The sequence below is a fragment of the Panthera leo genome, chromosome A2, assembly GCF_018350215.1.
Source record: "Panthera leo isolate Ple1 chromosome A2, P.leo_Ple1_pat1.1, whole genome shotgun sequence".
NCBI lineage: Eukaryota > Metazoa > Chordata > Mammalia > Carnivora > Felidae > Panthera > Panthera leo.
The window spans coordinates 12,407,461-12,425,062 of NC_056680.1; the positions used below are offsets into that span (position 1 = coordinate 12,407,461).

Here is a 17,602-nt window from a genome sequence, read left to right on the forward strand (position 1 = left end):
TCGAGCCCCGCCATGGGCTCTGTGCCAACAGCTCAGAGCCTGGAGCCTGCTTCTGATTCTCTGTCTCCTTCTGTCTCTGCCCCTCCCTCACTGTGCTCTGTCTCTCTCTCTCTCTCTCTCTCTGTCTCTCAAAAATAAATAAATGTAAAAAAGTAAAAATAAAAAATAAATTAAAAAATAAACTTAAAAAAATAAAAAATAAACAAGAGACCTATAATAGAGTCACTTGTGCTAAACCTCACATCAGCAAACCAAGACTTAATACCTAATTTAATAGCACTGTAAGCCCCTCCCAGGGCTGTAATCTTAACCAGTAGGTCTGGAATTTCCTGGTCAGCACTAGTGAGGTAATCCACTTGATAGACTCCCTCCATCCCCCAAAGAAAGATAAGATTATCTGGTTGTTGTTTTTTTTTTTTTTTTTTTTTTTGCCCCCTTCTGTCTATAAAATCCTTCCATTTTTTTACAGCTCCTTGGAGCTCCTTTCTGTTTGCTAGACAGGATACCGCCCAATTCTTAAATTGTTGAATAAAGTCAATTTGATCTTTAAGTTTAATCAGCTGAATTTTGTTTTCGTAACACATCGGAATCACAAGGTAAGCATTTTTGGCAAGACCACGTTGTAAAAGTTATATGTGGCTGCCTAACAAAGTACCACAAACAGCAGCTGCGAATAACAGCCACGTATGACCTCATCGTTTCTGTGGGTTATGAGGCCAGGCTCATTGTGGTTGGGTTCTTTCTTTGTTCACTCACGAGTGTTAGCCAGGCTGGTATCTCATGGAGCGGCTCACAGCTCTCAGGGTGTTGGCAGAATTAAGCTCCTCGCTGTAGGACTGTGGACCTCAGCTCCTAGAGGCTGCCTCTGTCCATAGGCATTCACGACATACCCGGTTCCTCTTTCAAGGCTGGCAGGATAGCATCTTTCCACTGTCTCAAGGCGCTGACCTCCAGATTGTCCTTTAAAGGTTGCCCCTGATTAGGGCAGGCCCACCCAGAATCTTCTCCCTTCTGATGAACTCAAAATCAACTCAAGGGGACCTTAAACACCCCTGCAAAATCCCTTCACCTTTGCCATGTGGCGTGACCTACTTGCAGAAGTGACATCCGTCATACTCACAGGTCCTGCCCACACTCCAGGATGGGGGATCCGAGGGGGTACACATACCAGAGGTGAGACCCTCCAGGCCCGTTTCAGAATTCTGCCACAACGTGTGATTCTGGACTTTAGAGATTTTGGTCGTGAAGTTTGCCATCTGGAAAGGCTTCGATTAGTTCAAAATAGTTACCTTTTGATCATGTCTTTTTAACCTCGCCAAAAGACTGTCCAAAGAAAGACCTACCTATGAATCTTACCATAATGCTATTAAGTTTGTGAAATGGTAAGGAAATTAGTGTTGGTCTAGTGCAATTGTCAACGTTAAGAGCCTTCATTCAATCTGTGCAGATGAAAACAACAAAGAAAAGAAGTTAGCATTTTTTTTTTTTTAACGTTTATTTCTTTTGAGAGAGAGAGAGACAGAGTGGGGGAGGAGCAGAGAGAGAGGGAGACACAGAATCGGAAGCAGGCTCCAGGGTCTGAACTTGTCAGCGTAAAGCCCGATGCCGGGCTTGAACCCACGGACTGTGAGATCATGACCTGAGCCGAAGTTGGAGGCTTAACAGACTGCCACTCAGGCACCCCAGAACTTAGCATTTTTTACGCTTTATAAAAATAAGAACGAAAGATGTCTGTGGATGAAAGACGTCAGCTGGCTGTATGCGTACAAACGCGCAGGCCCGCACAAACACCCGAGGTGAAAACTGGCTTGCCATCTCCTGTTCTCCAAATGAGTGAGGGCTTCCTCAGGGAGATCTGTAAAAAGAATGGAAAACTAAAAGTGATCCTTGAAATGTGAACAGACCCACCCTCCTCGGAGGCGAGGAGGCATAGAGTGAGGACCCCGTGGGGTGTCAAAAGCCCACACGTGCAGTTGGTACTCTAGGACAGTGACTAATAGGTTGCCAGGAGGCGTTGGTGTGAAAATGACTGTCCAGACATCTGGCGGCCTCAAAGGGTTCAGGCCCTCTTAGCCGATGTTCATGCAGGAATGCGCTGAAACTGAGCTGACTCCCTTTCTGGGCTGGGAGCCACGAATCCTGGAGGCTCGCTTCCTCCTCCTCCCCTTCCCCCGACATCTACCAGGCACCACACACAGTCTCTCTGCCTCACCTTCTGAATATTGCTTCCTTCCACCCCCTCCGCTCCACCTCCACAGCTCCCCTCCCTGGTCTAAGCCACCAACCTCCTTTGCCTAAATGATGAAACAGCCTCCCTGCACCCTGCCTGGCTTCCCTCCCATCACTTCCCTGCAGAGCGGCCCCGGGCACTCGCTTCCAAATTCAAAGCTGTTCAAGCAGCAGCTTGCATAAAACCCATGCGCGATTTATACCGGCGCTAGATGCCAAGACCAGAATTTGTAACTCATCCCATGAGGACGAGTGCTCTGCCTCTGCTGGCCTTGCCCTGCTTATCCTGCCCCTCCCTGCCCCCACTGCCACCCCCTGACTCCTCTGCACTCCCACAACACCGGTGTCTCTGTCTCTCTCTTTCTAAGTTCAAGTGCACCACGTTCCTTCCCATCGAGGGGCCCTTACACAGCTGTTCCTTCTGACTTTCATGGCGAATGCCCACACACCTGTTAGAACTCAGCTGGAGTGTCACCTCCTCCGGGAAGTCTTCCTCATCCCTGGCTAGACTGGGTTAAATCCCCCAGGGTGGCAGGTAGTATTTTCCAAAAATGGTCACGACAATATTTCCCGTCCCCTATCCTATTCCAGAATCTGGCCACTGCCCAGGTTCTGGAGTCCGTCTGCCTTCCTTTTGAATTTGGGAGGGACTTTGTAATGGCTACAATGGAAGTGATTCTGTGTGACTTCTGAGGCCGGGTCAGAAAAGGCGATATGGCTTCCACCTGGCTTGCTCGCTCCTCTTGGGACAAGGGTTCTCAGAACCCAGCTGCCATGATGCTCAGGGTGTGTGTAGGGGCTGCAGGTAGGTGCTTCTGGCAACAGCTGTCTCCACCTACAGCCAGCGGCAACTGACAGACATGTGGGTGAGTAAACCCTCCGGAGATTCCAGCCTCAGCTTTCCAACTGCCCAGCTGACACGGAGGGGCCAGCGAAGAGCCTTCCCTGCCAAGCTGCCCGAATTGCAGGTTGCAAAGCAAATAAACGTGGTCATTTCAATCCTCTAAATCTTGGGGTGGTTTGTTACACAGCCACGGTAACTAGAACATAGTAACTGTTACACTTGTACCTTCTCTTTTGAAGTACCTGAGACAGTTCAAACTACTTTTGTGTGTGTGTGTGATTATTTGATTCCCATCTTTCCTGAAAGATGGAACCTTCTGTGAAGGCAAAAGCCTCGCCTGTTTTGTTCACCATTCTAATCCTGACACGGAGCCTGGCAAATGATGTGCTCACTGCCAAGGTACTCTTGGCTTTCCTGCACCTCCTCGCACATATAAAAGAGATGCCGTGTGGTCATTGATTGAATGTTCATTCATTTGATAAACGTTCATAGATGCGGCCCCATGAAGCACAAAAAGGTGATGTACAGGGGACAGGGGGAAGACAGAGGAGGGGTCAGGTCGTGTTTTGAAGGGTGCATAGGTGTTTTCTGAAGAGACAGAACTGGGCTTCTGACCAGGGAAATGACGTGTGCTGATGCATGGGGCCAGGAAGCAGCCAGGTAGGGCTGACCTTGACAAGAGGTTCTGCACGGGGAGAGGGTGAGTAGAAAATTCTGCAAGAAAAGGTTTGTAAGGGCCAGGTTCTTATGGCCTTCAATACTGCACATAGGTGCTTAGATTCCATCTCACAAGAAATAGGATGACCTTGGAGGTTTGAAAGCAGCTGTGGAATGATCCCAGGTCTGAGAGCACCAGGGCTAGGAAAACTGGTTAAGAGGCTCCTGAACTGGGGGCACCTGGGTGGCTCAGTCTGTCAAGCGTCCGACTTCCTCTCAGGTCATGATCTCACGGGGTTCGTGAGCTCTAGCCCTGAGTCAGGCTCTGTGCTGACAGCTCAGAGCCTCCAGCCTGCTTTGGATTCTGTGTCTCTCCCTGTCTCTACCCTTCCCCTGCTCACACACACTCTCTCTCTCTCTTAAAAAATGAACATTAAAAAAAAAAAAAAAAAGAGAGACTCCTGAACTGGTCACTGGGCAAATGATGGAATCAGGACTAGAGAAGTGAAGAGAGAAGTGGAACTAAATCACTAGCCAATTAGCAAAAATGCACTTCCCAAGGCCCCCTGTGGTGCTGTGTGCCCATGCTCCATTGTCGCATCAACCCTATAAAGCAGGGGTCCACTAATAGTTTTCAGTAAATATATCAGGGCCTGCATATCTTAGGATCTGTCACAGCTGCTCACCCTGCTGTCGTAGAGCAAAAGTAGCCACAGACGATAGGTACACGAGCGGGTGTGCTCGCGTTCCAGTAAAATTTTAATTTACAAACACTGAAATTTGAACTGAAGAAATTTCACGTGTCACGAAATAGTCTTCTCTTTTGATATGTTTCCAACTTGAAAAAATGTAAAAGCCATTCTGAGGTTTGCTGGCGGAGCCGGACAAAAACAAGCGGCACGTCTCGGTTTGCTCTCTCCTGCTATATAAGGAATTGGTTAGCGTTTCAATTTTAGCAAGATCCCGGAGCAAGTCCCTCAAGGAGCCACGCCCCTCGCGACCTCATCAAGCCCCGCCCCTCCGGGAGGAGCCTGCGCATGCGCGGCCGGCCCTCGGGCGGGGGCGGGGCGGGCCGCGGCTCCGACTTCCAACATGGCGCACGCTGGCGGCGGCGGCAGCGGCGGCGGCGGCCCCGCGGGCCGGGGACTGAGCGGCGCCCGCTGGGGTCGCTCGGGCTCCGCGGGCCACGAGAAGCTGCCCGTGCACGTGAGTGCTGTCCCTGCCTTCCCTCGCGAACCCTGTCGTCCGGCCCCCGCGGGCCGATGCCCCTCGCCCGGGCCCCGCCCGCCCCCGCCCGGCCCCGCCTCGGCCTCCACTCCGCACAGTCCCCGACCCCAGTCCCCTGACCCCTTACCTCGGCTGCTCTGAGGCTCGGCCCGCCCCCCTCCCCGCCAGAGACCCTCGTCCTCCGTCCCCTCCTCCGCCGACCCCCGCCCACTGGGACCCTCTCCCTCCTCGCAGGTGGAGGACGCCCTCACCTACCTGGACCAGGTGAAGATTCGCTTCGGCAGCGACCCCGCAACCTACAACGGCTTCCTGGAGATCATGAAGGAGTTCAAAAGCCAGAGGTACCCGCGGGACCCCTCCCCACCCCAGGGGGGGCGGCCCTGGGCCGCGATCCGGCTGAGCGGGGTGGGAACCCCCATCCCGGTTTGCCTCTCCGCCCCAGTCGGGTGACCTTGCGCAGGTCGTGGAACCTCTCAGAGCCTCCTTCCTTCTTAAAAAAACAAAAAACAAAAAAAACAAAAACGGGAGTGGAGAGTACCTCCCCTGTGGAGCTGTTATGGGGATTCCTGGAAGGAGAGCAGGGATGGGGTTAGGAGACAGCGGGAGAGAAGTCCACAAGTGCACAGTGCGGTCCTGTTTTTACTGAAAATGATTTTTTCAGTGAATTTTGTTCGTCAAGAATTTTTTAAAATTAATTTTAATTTTTTTAAGCACTACATTAAAAGGCTGTTATCTTGATCATTGAGTGTTTTGGAGCCCTCTCCCCGCCTCCCATTAAATCTTGTCATCAAGGCACCCTAGTCCCTGGCCTGTTGGAAAGTAGTGTGCATAAAATGCTTTGTAAAGGGCCTGGCACATAGAAAGGGTTTAAAACATTAACTGATTTTGTGGGCACACAGGGGGGTTGAAGATAGATGGGGGACCTCGAGACCACGCCCTCATTTGACAGGGGGCTCACTTGGACTTACAGGGGGCCAGGGGCTTGCCCAGACTAAATTTAGGGGTAGTCAGGACTAGAATTTCCGCACTCTGACTCTTACGTCCCCGCTGGTCACATCCCCACCATGCTGCTTCCCCCTTTTGAGGAAATGTGATAGGGCTGGCCTGGTTTCCTTCCAAGAGAGCCATGCAAGGGTCTCGAGGGAGCCCCAGTGCAGCCATGACGGAGACCCCTGGCATCGTTGTGCAACTGACACTTGCATTGCCTTTGGTATTTATGCCTTGCCATCACTTGCTGGGATCAACACCGGTGTCATAGTTTATCGCATTGCTTAGAGGGCTTTGGCCTCCTCCCTCTTCCTGGAGTCCCGGACTTCCACTCGGCTCCCCTGACATCTTCAGAACCGGATGCATGTGCTTGGAGTGTTCTGGGGAGCCGTGCCATGCAAATGCCCTGTGGTTCTCACTAGGAGGGCACAGCAAGCCGGAGCCTGGCTGCTGTGGAAGCAGATTACACGTTACACGTTGGCTGAATCACAACCGGTCACACTGCAGGGTGCCTTGTTGTCCTTCGAGAAGCTCGTTAGGTGGCGCCGTGAAGGGAGTTGGGAGTAGATTTCGCTTTCGGCGTGCTCCCCGAGACACTTGTGCCCACTTCTCATTCTTTTCTGTTCCAGCATCGATACTCCCGGAGTCATCCGACGCGTGTCGCAACTATTCCACGAACACCCTGACCTCATTGTTGGATTCAACGCCTTCCTTCCCCTCGGGTACCGAATAGACATTCCCAAGAATGGCAAGTTAAACATACAGTCGCCTCTGTCGAGCCAGGTATGCCGCTGCAGGGGTTTGAGGGATCTGGCCTTAACGTGGCCCATTCTGGTACTCAGTCCCCAGGCCCGGTGGTGCGTCTTGTGTCTTACGTTGTGGGAGAGTCAGCGAAGAGCCGGTCTTTTTCCAGATCTGCTGCTCGCTTCTAGCACAAGGCAGAATAGATCAAAATACCTCCACTGCCTGCCTCTTTACCCCCAAATCGATGGATCCATTTGGAGGATTTAAATCAAGAGTGGATGTATGTGTTTGTGTTGGAGGGGGGGGGCGGGGGGGGAGCGCATTCTCTTAACAGTTTTATGTCCTGTCAGAATAACCATCCACAGTCACCAAGCTCTTGTCCTGAGGCTTTCCCTGTGAGCGGGCTAGGCAGGTCACACTTGGACTTGGGCACGTGGTCTCTGGGCATCCTAGGTGCCGCCCACAAAATAAAGCAGTTGCGATGCGGGTGTGAATAGCCATGTCAGTGTCGCCGTGCCGCATTTAATTACCAACAGGGCCGCTGGCTCAGACAAGGCTTGTGGCTTTTGTTCCTCCTCTGTCCCTGCAGTCCGTTCTTGCCTGAGCTCACCAGACCCCCTGAGAAAATGAAAGCCTACGTGAGCTTTACTTTCATAAAGTAACCATTGTCTTTTTCTCCACCTTGGCCCTGTTGCCATAATGCTGTGCTCTTGGTGGGGGGGGGGGCGGGGGGCACCTGGTGCATTGGGGATGTTTGGAAGCATCCCGGCACTCCACCCACTAGGCCCTCACCCAGTGGCAACAGCCAAAAGTGTCACCAGACGTCGCCAGATGCCTCCTGGGAGCAAAATCGCCCCCATCAGGAACCACTGGTGTGTGTGAGCCCGCTCTTTCAGCCTCTTCTCGCTCTGCCCCAGGGGTTTGGGTTTTTAGCGGGGAGCGTAAAGCATCGACCGCAGGAAGCATTTGGTTGGTTTCTTGGTTTCGCCTGTGATGAAAGAATCAGATTTGGAAAGAGAACAGCCAGACGCAGTGTGACAGTGACAGCCCTCTCTGAGAGCGAGGTTTTAAAAAGGAACTTGGGAGCGTGTGGCCGCTGAACTCCACAGCCCTTCCATTTCGCATTTACGAGTGGGGCCCCACGATCCAGATGTAAGGCTCGTTGGTTCAGACAGCTCAAGCCTGAGTGGGATTAATCTTCGGAACTGTCACAGCTGGCGAGGAGACCAAGCTCATCTGCAGCGGTGTGCACGGGAGCACTTTGACGAGTCCGAAGCGCCATATAAACACAGGGTGTCATTGCCATCACTCACGAAGAAAGAGCCGAGGTCGAACACCTAAATTGCGCTCCAGGTGTGGAAATCGCCTCTCTCCATCCCCGACCGTTGGAGGAACTCTGCTCGCGGGGCTGGATCTCCGTGTGAACCTGCACGGTGGTTACATTTGGAGGCTGTCCTTCCCGGAAAACAGCCACAAGGCCCTTGCTGTTGTGCTCACTCCATGGAGAGCTGTTATGGAGAGAGCGAGGCCAGCCCAGCCCTTTCTTCCCTGTGACTTAACAGTTACTTAACCCGGCTTTATAATCTCGCTGAAGCCCAGAGCCCCGAAACCAGCATGTCTGGAGCCCCCTTCTACGGCCGCCCACGCCATTTCAGTCCACATTGATTGACCTGTCTGTTTTTCCAGCCCTGCTTTCCGGTGCTCCTTTGGGCCAGGCATAAACGAGGTGGTCTCTTGGCTTCCTGGAGTCCTTTGAGAGGGCATAGTAGCCCAAGAAATTTTTTTTGTTGGTTTTCCTAGCTCGTTTTGAAGTACGGCTTTTTTTTTTTTTTTTTTTTTTTTTTTTCATTTTTCATCTTACAAGTCCCGTCAACTACAGGCAAGGAAGGAGTAGCTCTCAGATGCTGACAAAGAGAATTAAGGGAGGCCCACACTGCGGGGGGGCCCTTTGCCCTTTGTGCAGGTTTCTCAGCCTTGGCCCTGTTGCCCTTGGGACCAGATCGTTCTTTCTGGAACAGGCTGTCCCGGGCACTGTAGGGTGTTGAGCGTCGTCCCTGGCCGCCACCCCCACCGTGTGACAACCCAGAAGCGTCTCCCCATGTTGCTACATGCCCCTGTGGGACAGAATCGTCGTCCTTGAGAACACTAGTGTGAGAGGAGGACAGACAGACACATGCCATGATGGGGGTGGGGGGGGGGTGCGGCCAGAGGAGGGCCAGGGCAGCACAGGGGGCCTGCTGCCCCCTGAGCCAGTCATCCAGGCCTCCGTTGTAACGTCACTCCTCAGCCCTCGACCGCCCCCCCCCCCCATCCTCACATCACCCCACCCCATCTCGGGTGTTTTAAAATAGCAACGCTAGGATGTGAAGTTAAAAATGCGCTGTGCCTTGGTTTGCCTGGCCCGGCAGACCTGAGCGCAGGTCAGACAGGCCCCTCGTCTGTCTGGTTCACAACAATGTCCCCTGTTCCGGGACGGTGCCAGGCGCTGTGGGAGGAGCAAGACACGTGTGGGAGGAGCAAGACACAGCCTGTGGGTGGGAAAGGGATGAATCTCCCAGCTCCCAGGTTCGCTTCAGACCAACCCCGCCTCCCGGGAGCCAGCCCTTTTATGGTCGGCGGGAGCACAGGTAACGGTAGTGAACCTTTAGGGGTCGCTCGTACTCTAAGTGGTCCCTTTCCGTTCAGAGGCAGGCCTGCCGCGTTTTCCCTGGGGGAGGGTCATTTGGAAGTTCAGTGAGTTCCTGGCGGGTTGCCTCTGCCTCTCACATTGGTGTCTTAGTCACTCAGGGGGCAGGTATAGACCACCTCCTCTGCGCCCGGCGCTGGGGTTTATTCAGAGTCCCTGCTGTCAGGGGCACTTTGCAGGTCCACGTGGGGGACTCAGAGGATACGGGTGGACAGATTAATACCCGAGGGGGTTTAGGGCTGCGTGTGAAGGCAGGGGCAGGGTTTGAGGAGCCGTGGGCAGATGCTGCATGAGCGATCAAGAACCCCGCCTGTGTCTTGGGGTGGAGGTGTCCTGGGTGGGGTTTAGGAGCCTGGGGTGGGAATGAGTGGGCGTGCTTGAGAAACAGCCAGGGAGCCTGTGGGGTTGGGAAGTAAAGGGGAGAAGGTGGAGGAGAGAGCCAGGAGCATGGGGAGCCAGTGGAGAGTTCCAGAAAGGCCGCTCTGGCTGCGGTGCCAGAAATGGACTGAGGGGGCAAGAGAAGATCTGGGAGGCCATGGAGGGGTCCGTGTGATCCAGACAGAGTGGGTGGGGAGTCTGTGAAAGTGGGAAGTCCACGGAGGCTCCAGGCGGCCTCAGCCTCTGGGTGAAGGTGGCAGGCACTTGCTGAGGTGAGCAAAGCCTGGGAGCAGTCTGGGTGGCAGGGTGCCGCCCTGTGTTTGCGGTATGCTGTCTGATGAGCTGTCTCCTACCTATCCGGGTGGGGCTGTGTGCGGCCACCACTCCAAGGGCTGGCTATGTGGGGCTGGCCATCTGTGCCTAGGAGTATACCTAACTGTGCCTGTTAGGTCACTCAGGGTAAGCAGACAAGAGAAAAACTTGGATTGTTCTGGAAGGTTTAGAGCAGGGGTTGGCCCGTGGGCCAAAGCCAGCTTGTATTTGTATGGATAGTGGTTTTTACATTTCTCAGAGATGACATTAAAAATGTTTTAGCAGGGGCACCTGGGTGGCTCAGTCAGTTAAGCGTCCAACTTTGGCTCAGGTCATGATCTCGCAGTTCATGGGTTCAAGCCCCGTGTCCGGCTCTGTGCTGACAGCTCAGAGCCTGGAGTCTGCTTCACATTCTGTGTCTCCCTCTCTCTCTGCCCCTCCCCTGCTTGTGCGCGCTCTCGCGCTCTCTCGCTCTCTCGCTCTCTCGCTCTCTCTCTCTCAAAAATAAACATTAAAAAAATTTTTTTAGAGGTGCCTGGGTGGCTCAGTTAAGCATCCAGCTCTTAATTTTGGCTAAGGTTATGATCTCACAGTGAGATTGAGCCCCACATCGAGCTCTGCACTGGGCTTTGAGCCTGCTTGAGATTCTCCCTCTCTCTCTGCCCTCCCCTTGCATGCTCGCTCACTCTCTCAAATAAATAAATAAATAAATAAATAAATAAACAAACAAACAAACAAACAAACTTAAAAACAAAGATTTTAAGAGCACCTGGATGGCTCAGTTGGTTAAGCGTCTGATGCTTGATTTCAGCTCAGGTCATGATCTCATGGTTCATGGTTTTGAGCCCCATGTCAGGCTCCGTGCTGACAGCTTGGAGCCTGGAGCCTGCTTTAGATTTTGTGACTCCCTCTGTCTACCTCTTCCCCCACTTGTGCGCGCGCTCTCTCTCTCTCTCTCTCTCTCTCTCTCTCTCTCTTTGAAAAACAAATAAACATTTAAGAAAAAAAACAACCCACCAAAGTTTTGAAATTGTGATAATATTCACATAACCTGAATTCCCGTTTTGTAAGTAAAGTATCCAACTCCGTGGGTTTGCATATGTTGACACAGCCACTGACACTAATTCCAGAACATTTTTATCACCCCAGAAAGAAACCATACCTCCCAATTCTCCTCTCCCACCAGCTTCTGGCAACCACTAATCCACTTTGTCTCTGTAGATTTGCTTGTTCTGGACATTTTATTTCAATGAAATCATGTATAACTTTTCGTGTCTGGCTTCCTTCACGTAGCATGATGGTTTCGAGGTTTCTCCTCCTTGTAGCATGTGTCAGAGCTTCCTTCCCTTTGGTTTTTTTTTTCCTAATACTTTGTTTTTAATTTTATTTTAGAGCACACGAGCAGGGAGAGGGGCAGAGAGCGAGAGAGAGAGAGAGAGAGAGACTCTTAAGCAGGCTCCAATGCTCAGTGTGTAGCCCGACATGGGGCTCGATCCCATGACCCTGGGATTGTGATTTGAGCCGAAACCAGGAGTCGGACGCTCAACCGACTGAGCCACCCAGGCACCCCTCTTCTTTCCTTTTTATAGTTGAATAATACTCCATCGTATGGTTGGACCACATTGTTTATCCATCCCTCCGTTAATAGACACTCGGGCCGTCTGCACGCCTGTTTTCGACTCTTTGGTAGATACCTAGAAGTGGGGTTGCAGGGTCACGTGGTAACTATGTTTAACTTCCCGAAGAACTGCCAGACCGTTGGCCACGGCAGCTGCACCAGGACTGTCTGGCCCTCTTTGCCAAGCCGTGGGCGTGAGGAGAGTTCACCTTGACACAGTGCCTCACTCCAGGGCATTGGAAGGGGTACGCCCCCTAGGTGGGCAGCTCCGATGAGCACGGCCGCCTCTGCAGCAAACCTCTGCCCCAAGGCTGCTCCATCCCCCTAAGCCTCCCTGGCTCCTGCTGACTCCTGCTGACTCCTTCTGGCTCCTTCCGCTGCCAGGCCAGCACACCTGGAAGGAAGGCGGTAGAAGTAATCAGCAAGAGCGTCCCCACCGCTAGGGAGAGCCAGTATTTAGAATTGTGGCTGCTGCGGGTCTTTGGCGTGTGTGCTTGTCTCGGCTCAGACTTTTCTAGAGATGCTTCTGCACCCATGTTGTGGGCTGAGTTGTGTCCTCTCCCCAACCCCGTCCCCACCCCCCACAATTCATACATTGAGGGCCTAACCCTCAGTATGTCAGAATGTGACGGTACTTGGAGACCTTTACAGAGGTAATTAAGGTAACATGAGGCCCTTAGGGTGTCCTTATAAGAAGAGGAAATTTGGACACACAGAGGGACCCACAGAGACGGTCAGCGATGTGAGAACACAGTGAGAAGACGGCCGCCTGCAAGCCCAAGATGCCTCCAGAGATACCAACCCTGCCGACACCTTGATCTTGGACTCCAGCCTCCAGAACCGTGAGGAAATAAATTTCTGTTGTGTCAGCGGCCCAGTCTTGTGGTGTTTTGTTACGGCGGCCTGAGCGGTGTAGCACAGCCGTCCAAGAGGACAGCGAGTGTGCCCGACGGGTGTGCCCATCATGATGACGGCTGTGTGCCCGGCACTCCCCATCCTGCAGAGTCTCCGGGTCAGTGCTTGGTGCCACGTGCTGATGTCACCGCCCGCCGAGGGGGATGGGAACACCCGGCTCCGTCTGCTCCTTCTGGTCATCTGATGATTCCCAGCAGTGGCTGAGGCTGGCTCTGTTCCAGGCACTGTTCCAGGCACTTGGGATACGGCAGCGAACAAAGTGGCATCTCTGCCCTCGGGGCGTTTGCCGTCTGGTCGGGGGTGAACAGACAACGAAATGAGTACAATATGTTATGTGTAGGAAGGTGACACGTGCTGTGGAGAAAAACCGAGCAAGAAAGGGGCTTGGAATGCTGGGAGACAAGGCCATTCGAGTTTGGCGTGGGGCGGTTCCGGAAGACTCGCCGAGAACGTGTCCTCACAGACACCTGAAGCGGAGCTGGAGGGATCCCGACCTGCTGGAGAACCAGCTGTGTGCGCGGGGGACCTGCAGGATGCCAGGGGGTCGCCCCTGAAAGCCCAGTCAGGGTTTGTGGGGCGTCCTCAGAACCGCGCATAAAATTTCAGTTTAGAAACCTCAGCATCCCCTTCTTCATGGGGGTGGTCCTGCCCTGCCGCAGGTTAGGATTCTGGGCGCCCTGGAGAGAGAGGTGTGTGTGTGTTTTCTTTTTCATCTTTGTACGGACAGGAAAGCACACAGACGGAGGGCAGGCATGACGACTGGCCGGGGCCCGTCTCCTCTCCCGGGTGACGCGCCCCGGGCTTAGCACCCGAAGTCCCACAGTCCTGGACGGCGTGGGCGGCGGGGCCCCAACTTTGCCGGCACCGCTGACAGCAGGTGCTTTCACACCTCAGGACAGTCTCGCTGCAGTGGCTGGCTTGAAAGCGTGGGGAGATTCTACAAACAGCCCCAAACTCCACTCCGAAGGGGATTACACTGTCCACTTCTCGTGCCTTTCTCCCGAATGCTCGCTTTTCAAGGTGTCCGGTTGTCCATCAAACTTCTGTGTTCTTTGGTGAGACGGAGGCGAGCTCAGGAGACTCCCCGGGCACCAGGCAGATGTACAGAGTGGTGAGGGAGGAGTTACCTGCACGTTCCGTGCCGCGGGCCCCCCCCCCCCCTCCTTCGCTCCCCCCAAAGGAACATTTCCCTGCCTCTCGTTAAAAACCTTGGCTCCGCGCTGGGTTTTGTGCTTGCTCTTTGCGCAGGCAGTGGCTCTGCCCAGCGTTCCTCACCCCTGTTCCCGGCGTCAGGACCGCCAGTAACTCGGGTCGTGCTGTTCGCAGGAGAATTCACACAACCACAGCGACTGCACGGAGAACTTCAAGCAGCAGATGCTGTACAAGGAGGACAAAGCCCAGGTGCCCTTGGAGTCAGATTCCGTGGAGTTCAACAACGCCATCAGCTACGTGAACAAGATTAAGACCCGTTTTCTAGACCACCCGGAGATCTATAGATCGTTCTTGGAGATCTTGCACACTTACCAGGTGAGCGGCCTCCAGTCACACTTCGCCGGCGTTCATGGCGCCGCATCCGAGGTGGTCACGTTGTCTGGTCTGAATTCGTCAAACCCTGTAAAATTCTGATCGGCTTTTTTTTTTTTTTTTTTTTTTAACTGCGATACAGTGTACGTAACCTAAAACCCCCCACTTTAATCTTTTCTAAGTGTCCAGTTCCGTGGCATTAACTGTGCAGCCATTACCGCCCTCCATTCCCAGAACCCTTTGCATCTTGCAAAACTGAGACTCTGTCCCCATTAAACACGAATTCTCCCAGCCCCTGGCTCCCACCATCCTGCTGTCTGTCCCTCTGAATTTGACAACTCCAGGGACCTCCTGTCATAAGTGGGATCATAACAGTCTTTGTCCTTTGGTGTCTAACTTCTTTCATTCACCATGATGTCCTAAAGGTCCGTCCACGTTGTAGCCTGTGTCAGAATCTCCTTCCTTTTTCAGGCCGAAGTATATTCCGTGGCCTTGACACCCCAGTTGTGTTTATCCGTCCGTCCATTGATGGCCACTTGGCCTGCTCCCGTGTTTTGGCTGTTGTGAATATAATACTGCTGTGAACATGGGCACACCAGTATCTGTTGGAGTCCTGTTTACTTACGATTTGATTTGATTTGATTATTATTATTTGTTAATTTTTTATTTATTTTTGAGACAGAGAGAGACAGAACATGAGCGGGGAAGGGGCAGAGAGAGAGGGAGACACAGAATCTGAAACAGGCTCCAGGCTCTGAGCTGTCGGCACAGAGCCCGACGCAGGGCTCAAACTCACGGACTATGAGATCATGACCTGAGCCTTAGTCGGCCGCTTAACCGACTGAGCCACCCAGGCGCCCCAATTTTATTTTATTTTTAATTTTTCTCAAGATGTTAGGTAATCTCTGCACCCAACGTAGAACTTGAATTCAGAACCCTGAGGTCAAGATTCATGTGCTCTACTGACTGAGCCAGCCAGGCGCCCCTCGTTAGAATTTTAATGTGCTCTTTGAGGCACCTCTGCATCCAAGAAGCACTAGGAAGCACCTAATACAGGGATTTAAAAAGGACCTAAGAAGCTGGTCTTCTTTTTATAAGAAGGCTTCGCGATTGTTTTGACAACACAGCTACCCTTTATTTATGCTAATTGCCAGCAAGTTCTGTGCACGGCCTGGGGCGACAGACATAAGTGGTTGCTGCTTGGTTCGGTCTGGAAGGAGAAACTTAGAGCTCTGCGGGGTGGAGAAAAAAAGTGTGTGGGAGGAGGCCTGGGGTTCATGGTTGCCAACCCTGGACAGGGGTGGGGGGGGTAGTAGGGGTCAGGAGGGTGAGATTCAGGTTGAATTTGACACACCAGGCAGAACCATCAGGCAGCTGAGTGTAGACAAAGGGTAGACTGTCTCGAAGCCAGGAAGGTCTGTGCAGTGCAGTCACAGGGGTCAGATCAGATAGAGGGCTTCAGGGGACCTGAGGGCTGGGAGGGAAATGTCAAGGCCACTTGATGGGAGGGCTCACTCCCCTTAGAGCCACGGAGCAGAGCCCCAGCACCGCCACCTTTGCTCTGTCACATTCTTGGGGATAAAGTTGACAGGGACTTATTTCTAATGGCCGTCCTGAGTTCTGCTTGCTGTTTCCGCCCCTCCCGACCCGGGTCCCCTCCAGTCTTCATCTTGTCGCTTTAAGCTCCAGGTCGGGCCGTCTTCCTTCAACCATTGGGGTCTTTGTGACTCCGGGTGGACAGGCCCCTCATCCTGGTAGTCCCTTCCCTTCAAGGTCCAGCCTTAGCTCCCCTGCCCCCTGCGCAGCAAAACACGCCCCTTCGCCCTTGGGAGGGGAGTGGGCTCATCACTCACCTTGTACTTCCCCAGCCTCTGGTTGAGGACACGCAAGGGTGGAGGCCAAATCGTTGATGGCACGACTGTGCCCTGCTCTCATTCCGTCCACACTCCTACACAAGCCCCATCCCTGGCCCGCGCTCCGGCTGTGTCGTGCGGTGGGACCAGGACAAAAGCGTACAGAGCTATTCTCCAGAGCGAGGGGGCCCAGCGCGGGGCACCCCAGGGTGTTAGCAGGGTAGCAGGCCGCACTCCTGTCTCCTGGTGGTGGCGGTCACGGGCTCTGTCGGCCGGTTAGTTCTCTGTTTCGTGAGTCATCCCTCTGTCTCCTCCACAGCGGGATGCCTGAATGTCACAGCCTGGGGTACCTCGTTCCTTGGCTAACGACTCATTTTCCCTTTCCCGAAAATCGGCAGAAGGAGCAGCTGAGCACGAAGGGCCGGCCATTCCGAGGCATGTCCGAGGAGGAGGTGTTCACCGAGGTGGCCAATCTCTTCCGGGGCCAGGAGGACCTGCTGTCCGAGTTTGGACAGTTCCTGCCTGAAGCCAAGCGCTCCCTGGTGAGTACAGAGCGCCCACTGTGACCCGGGGGCCACCTTCTTCTCAGCCGGGACCCTGTTTCTCAGGGCAGCCCTGAAGACCAGGCCAGCTTTACCCGCCGCCCCCCCGCCCAGGACACACTGGCTTCCCCCAGAAGGCACACAGCGTGCAGACACCCATGGGCCCCCCCGTTCAGGCTCACGTCCACATCCTGCTGGGGCAGGTCCTGCTGTGGAGACCTGCCTGCAACCGGTGCCCTATGGGCAGGTGCAGGTGGGGGCAGTCCAAGGCAGCGTGGGGAACGGGGGGCACAGAGGGCGACGAGGGGCTTGGGAGCGGAGGGCAGGCGTGCAGACCGCATCCTCGGCCTTTCCCCCCCTGCCGTGGCCTGAGGCCCGCCGGGCTGCCCTTGCCACATCCTTTTCATTTTATTTTCTGTGAACGTAAGGCTTTTTAAAACTTGAGGTGAAATTCACGTAACGTAAAATACACCATTTTGAAGCATTCGGTTCAGTGGCATTTGGTTCACAGTAGTATTCAACCAGCACTTCTGTCCAGTTCCAGAGCATTTTCATCACCCCGGAGGAGACCCTGGCCCCGGGCGCAGGCACTCCCCGCTCCTCCTCGCCCAGCCCCCGGCACCCGCCAGGCTGCTTTCTGTCCCTGTAGATTGACCTATTCTGGACGTTTCGGGTAAAGGAGATCACATGTCACGTGGTCTTTAGTGTCTGGCTTCCACTCAGCGTGATGTCCCCGAGGTTCATCCACGTCATGACATGCGCCCAGCCCTCGTTCCTCGTTATGGCTGAGTCATACTCCTTTGTGTGGACGGACTGCGTTTGGTTTATCCCTTCCTCCGCCAGTGGACATCTGGGTTGTTTTCTTTTAGGGGATTGTGAGTGATGCTGCTGTGAACGGGCATGTGCAGGGATTGATTTGAGTCCCCGATTTCCGTTCTTTGGGGTCTGTACCAAGGAGTGGAATTGCTGAGTCATACGGCGACTCTATGTTTCACTTTTTAAGGAGCTGCCAGACTGTTCCACAGCAGCTGCACCGTTTTACATTCTCGCCGGCCGAGCACTTCACCTCGTCCCCAGCACTTGGTG

General features: G+C 53.7%; 1 protein-coding gene across 1 annotated transcript in view; it reads left to right on the forward strand.

Annotated features, from left to right (window-relative positions):
* Positions 1 to 4,814: 4,814 nt before the first annotated feature.
* The window catches only part of SIN3B (SIN3 transcription regulator family member B), a 37,544-nt gene continuing 24,756 nt past the window's right edge, over positions 4,815 to 17,602 (forward strand). Inside the window, exons 1-5 of the mRNA XM_042928814.1 lie at positions 4,815 to 4,936; positions 5,192 to 5,298; positions 6,574 to 6,727; positions 13,924 to 14,124; positions 16,373 to 16,516. Coding sequence (XP_042784748.1) covers positions 4,823 to 4,936; positions 5,192 to 5,298; positions 6,574 to 6,727; positions 13,924 to 14,124; positions 16,373 to 16,516 — 720 coding nt within the window. The 5' untranslated portion in view covers positions 4,815 to 4,822. The remainder of the gene's footprint in view (positions 4,937 to 5,191; positions 5,299 to 6,573; positions 6,728 to 13,923; positions 14,125 to 16,372; positions 16,517 to 17,602) is intronic.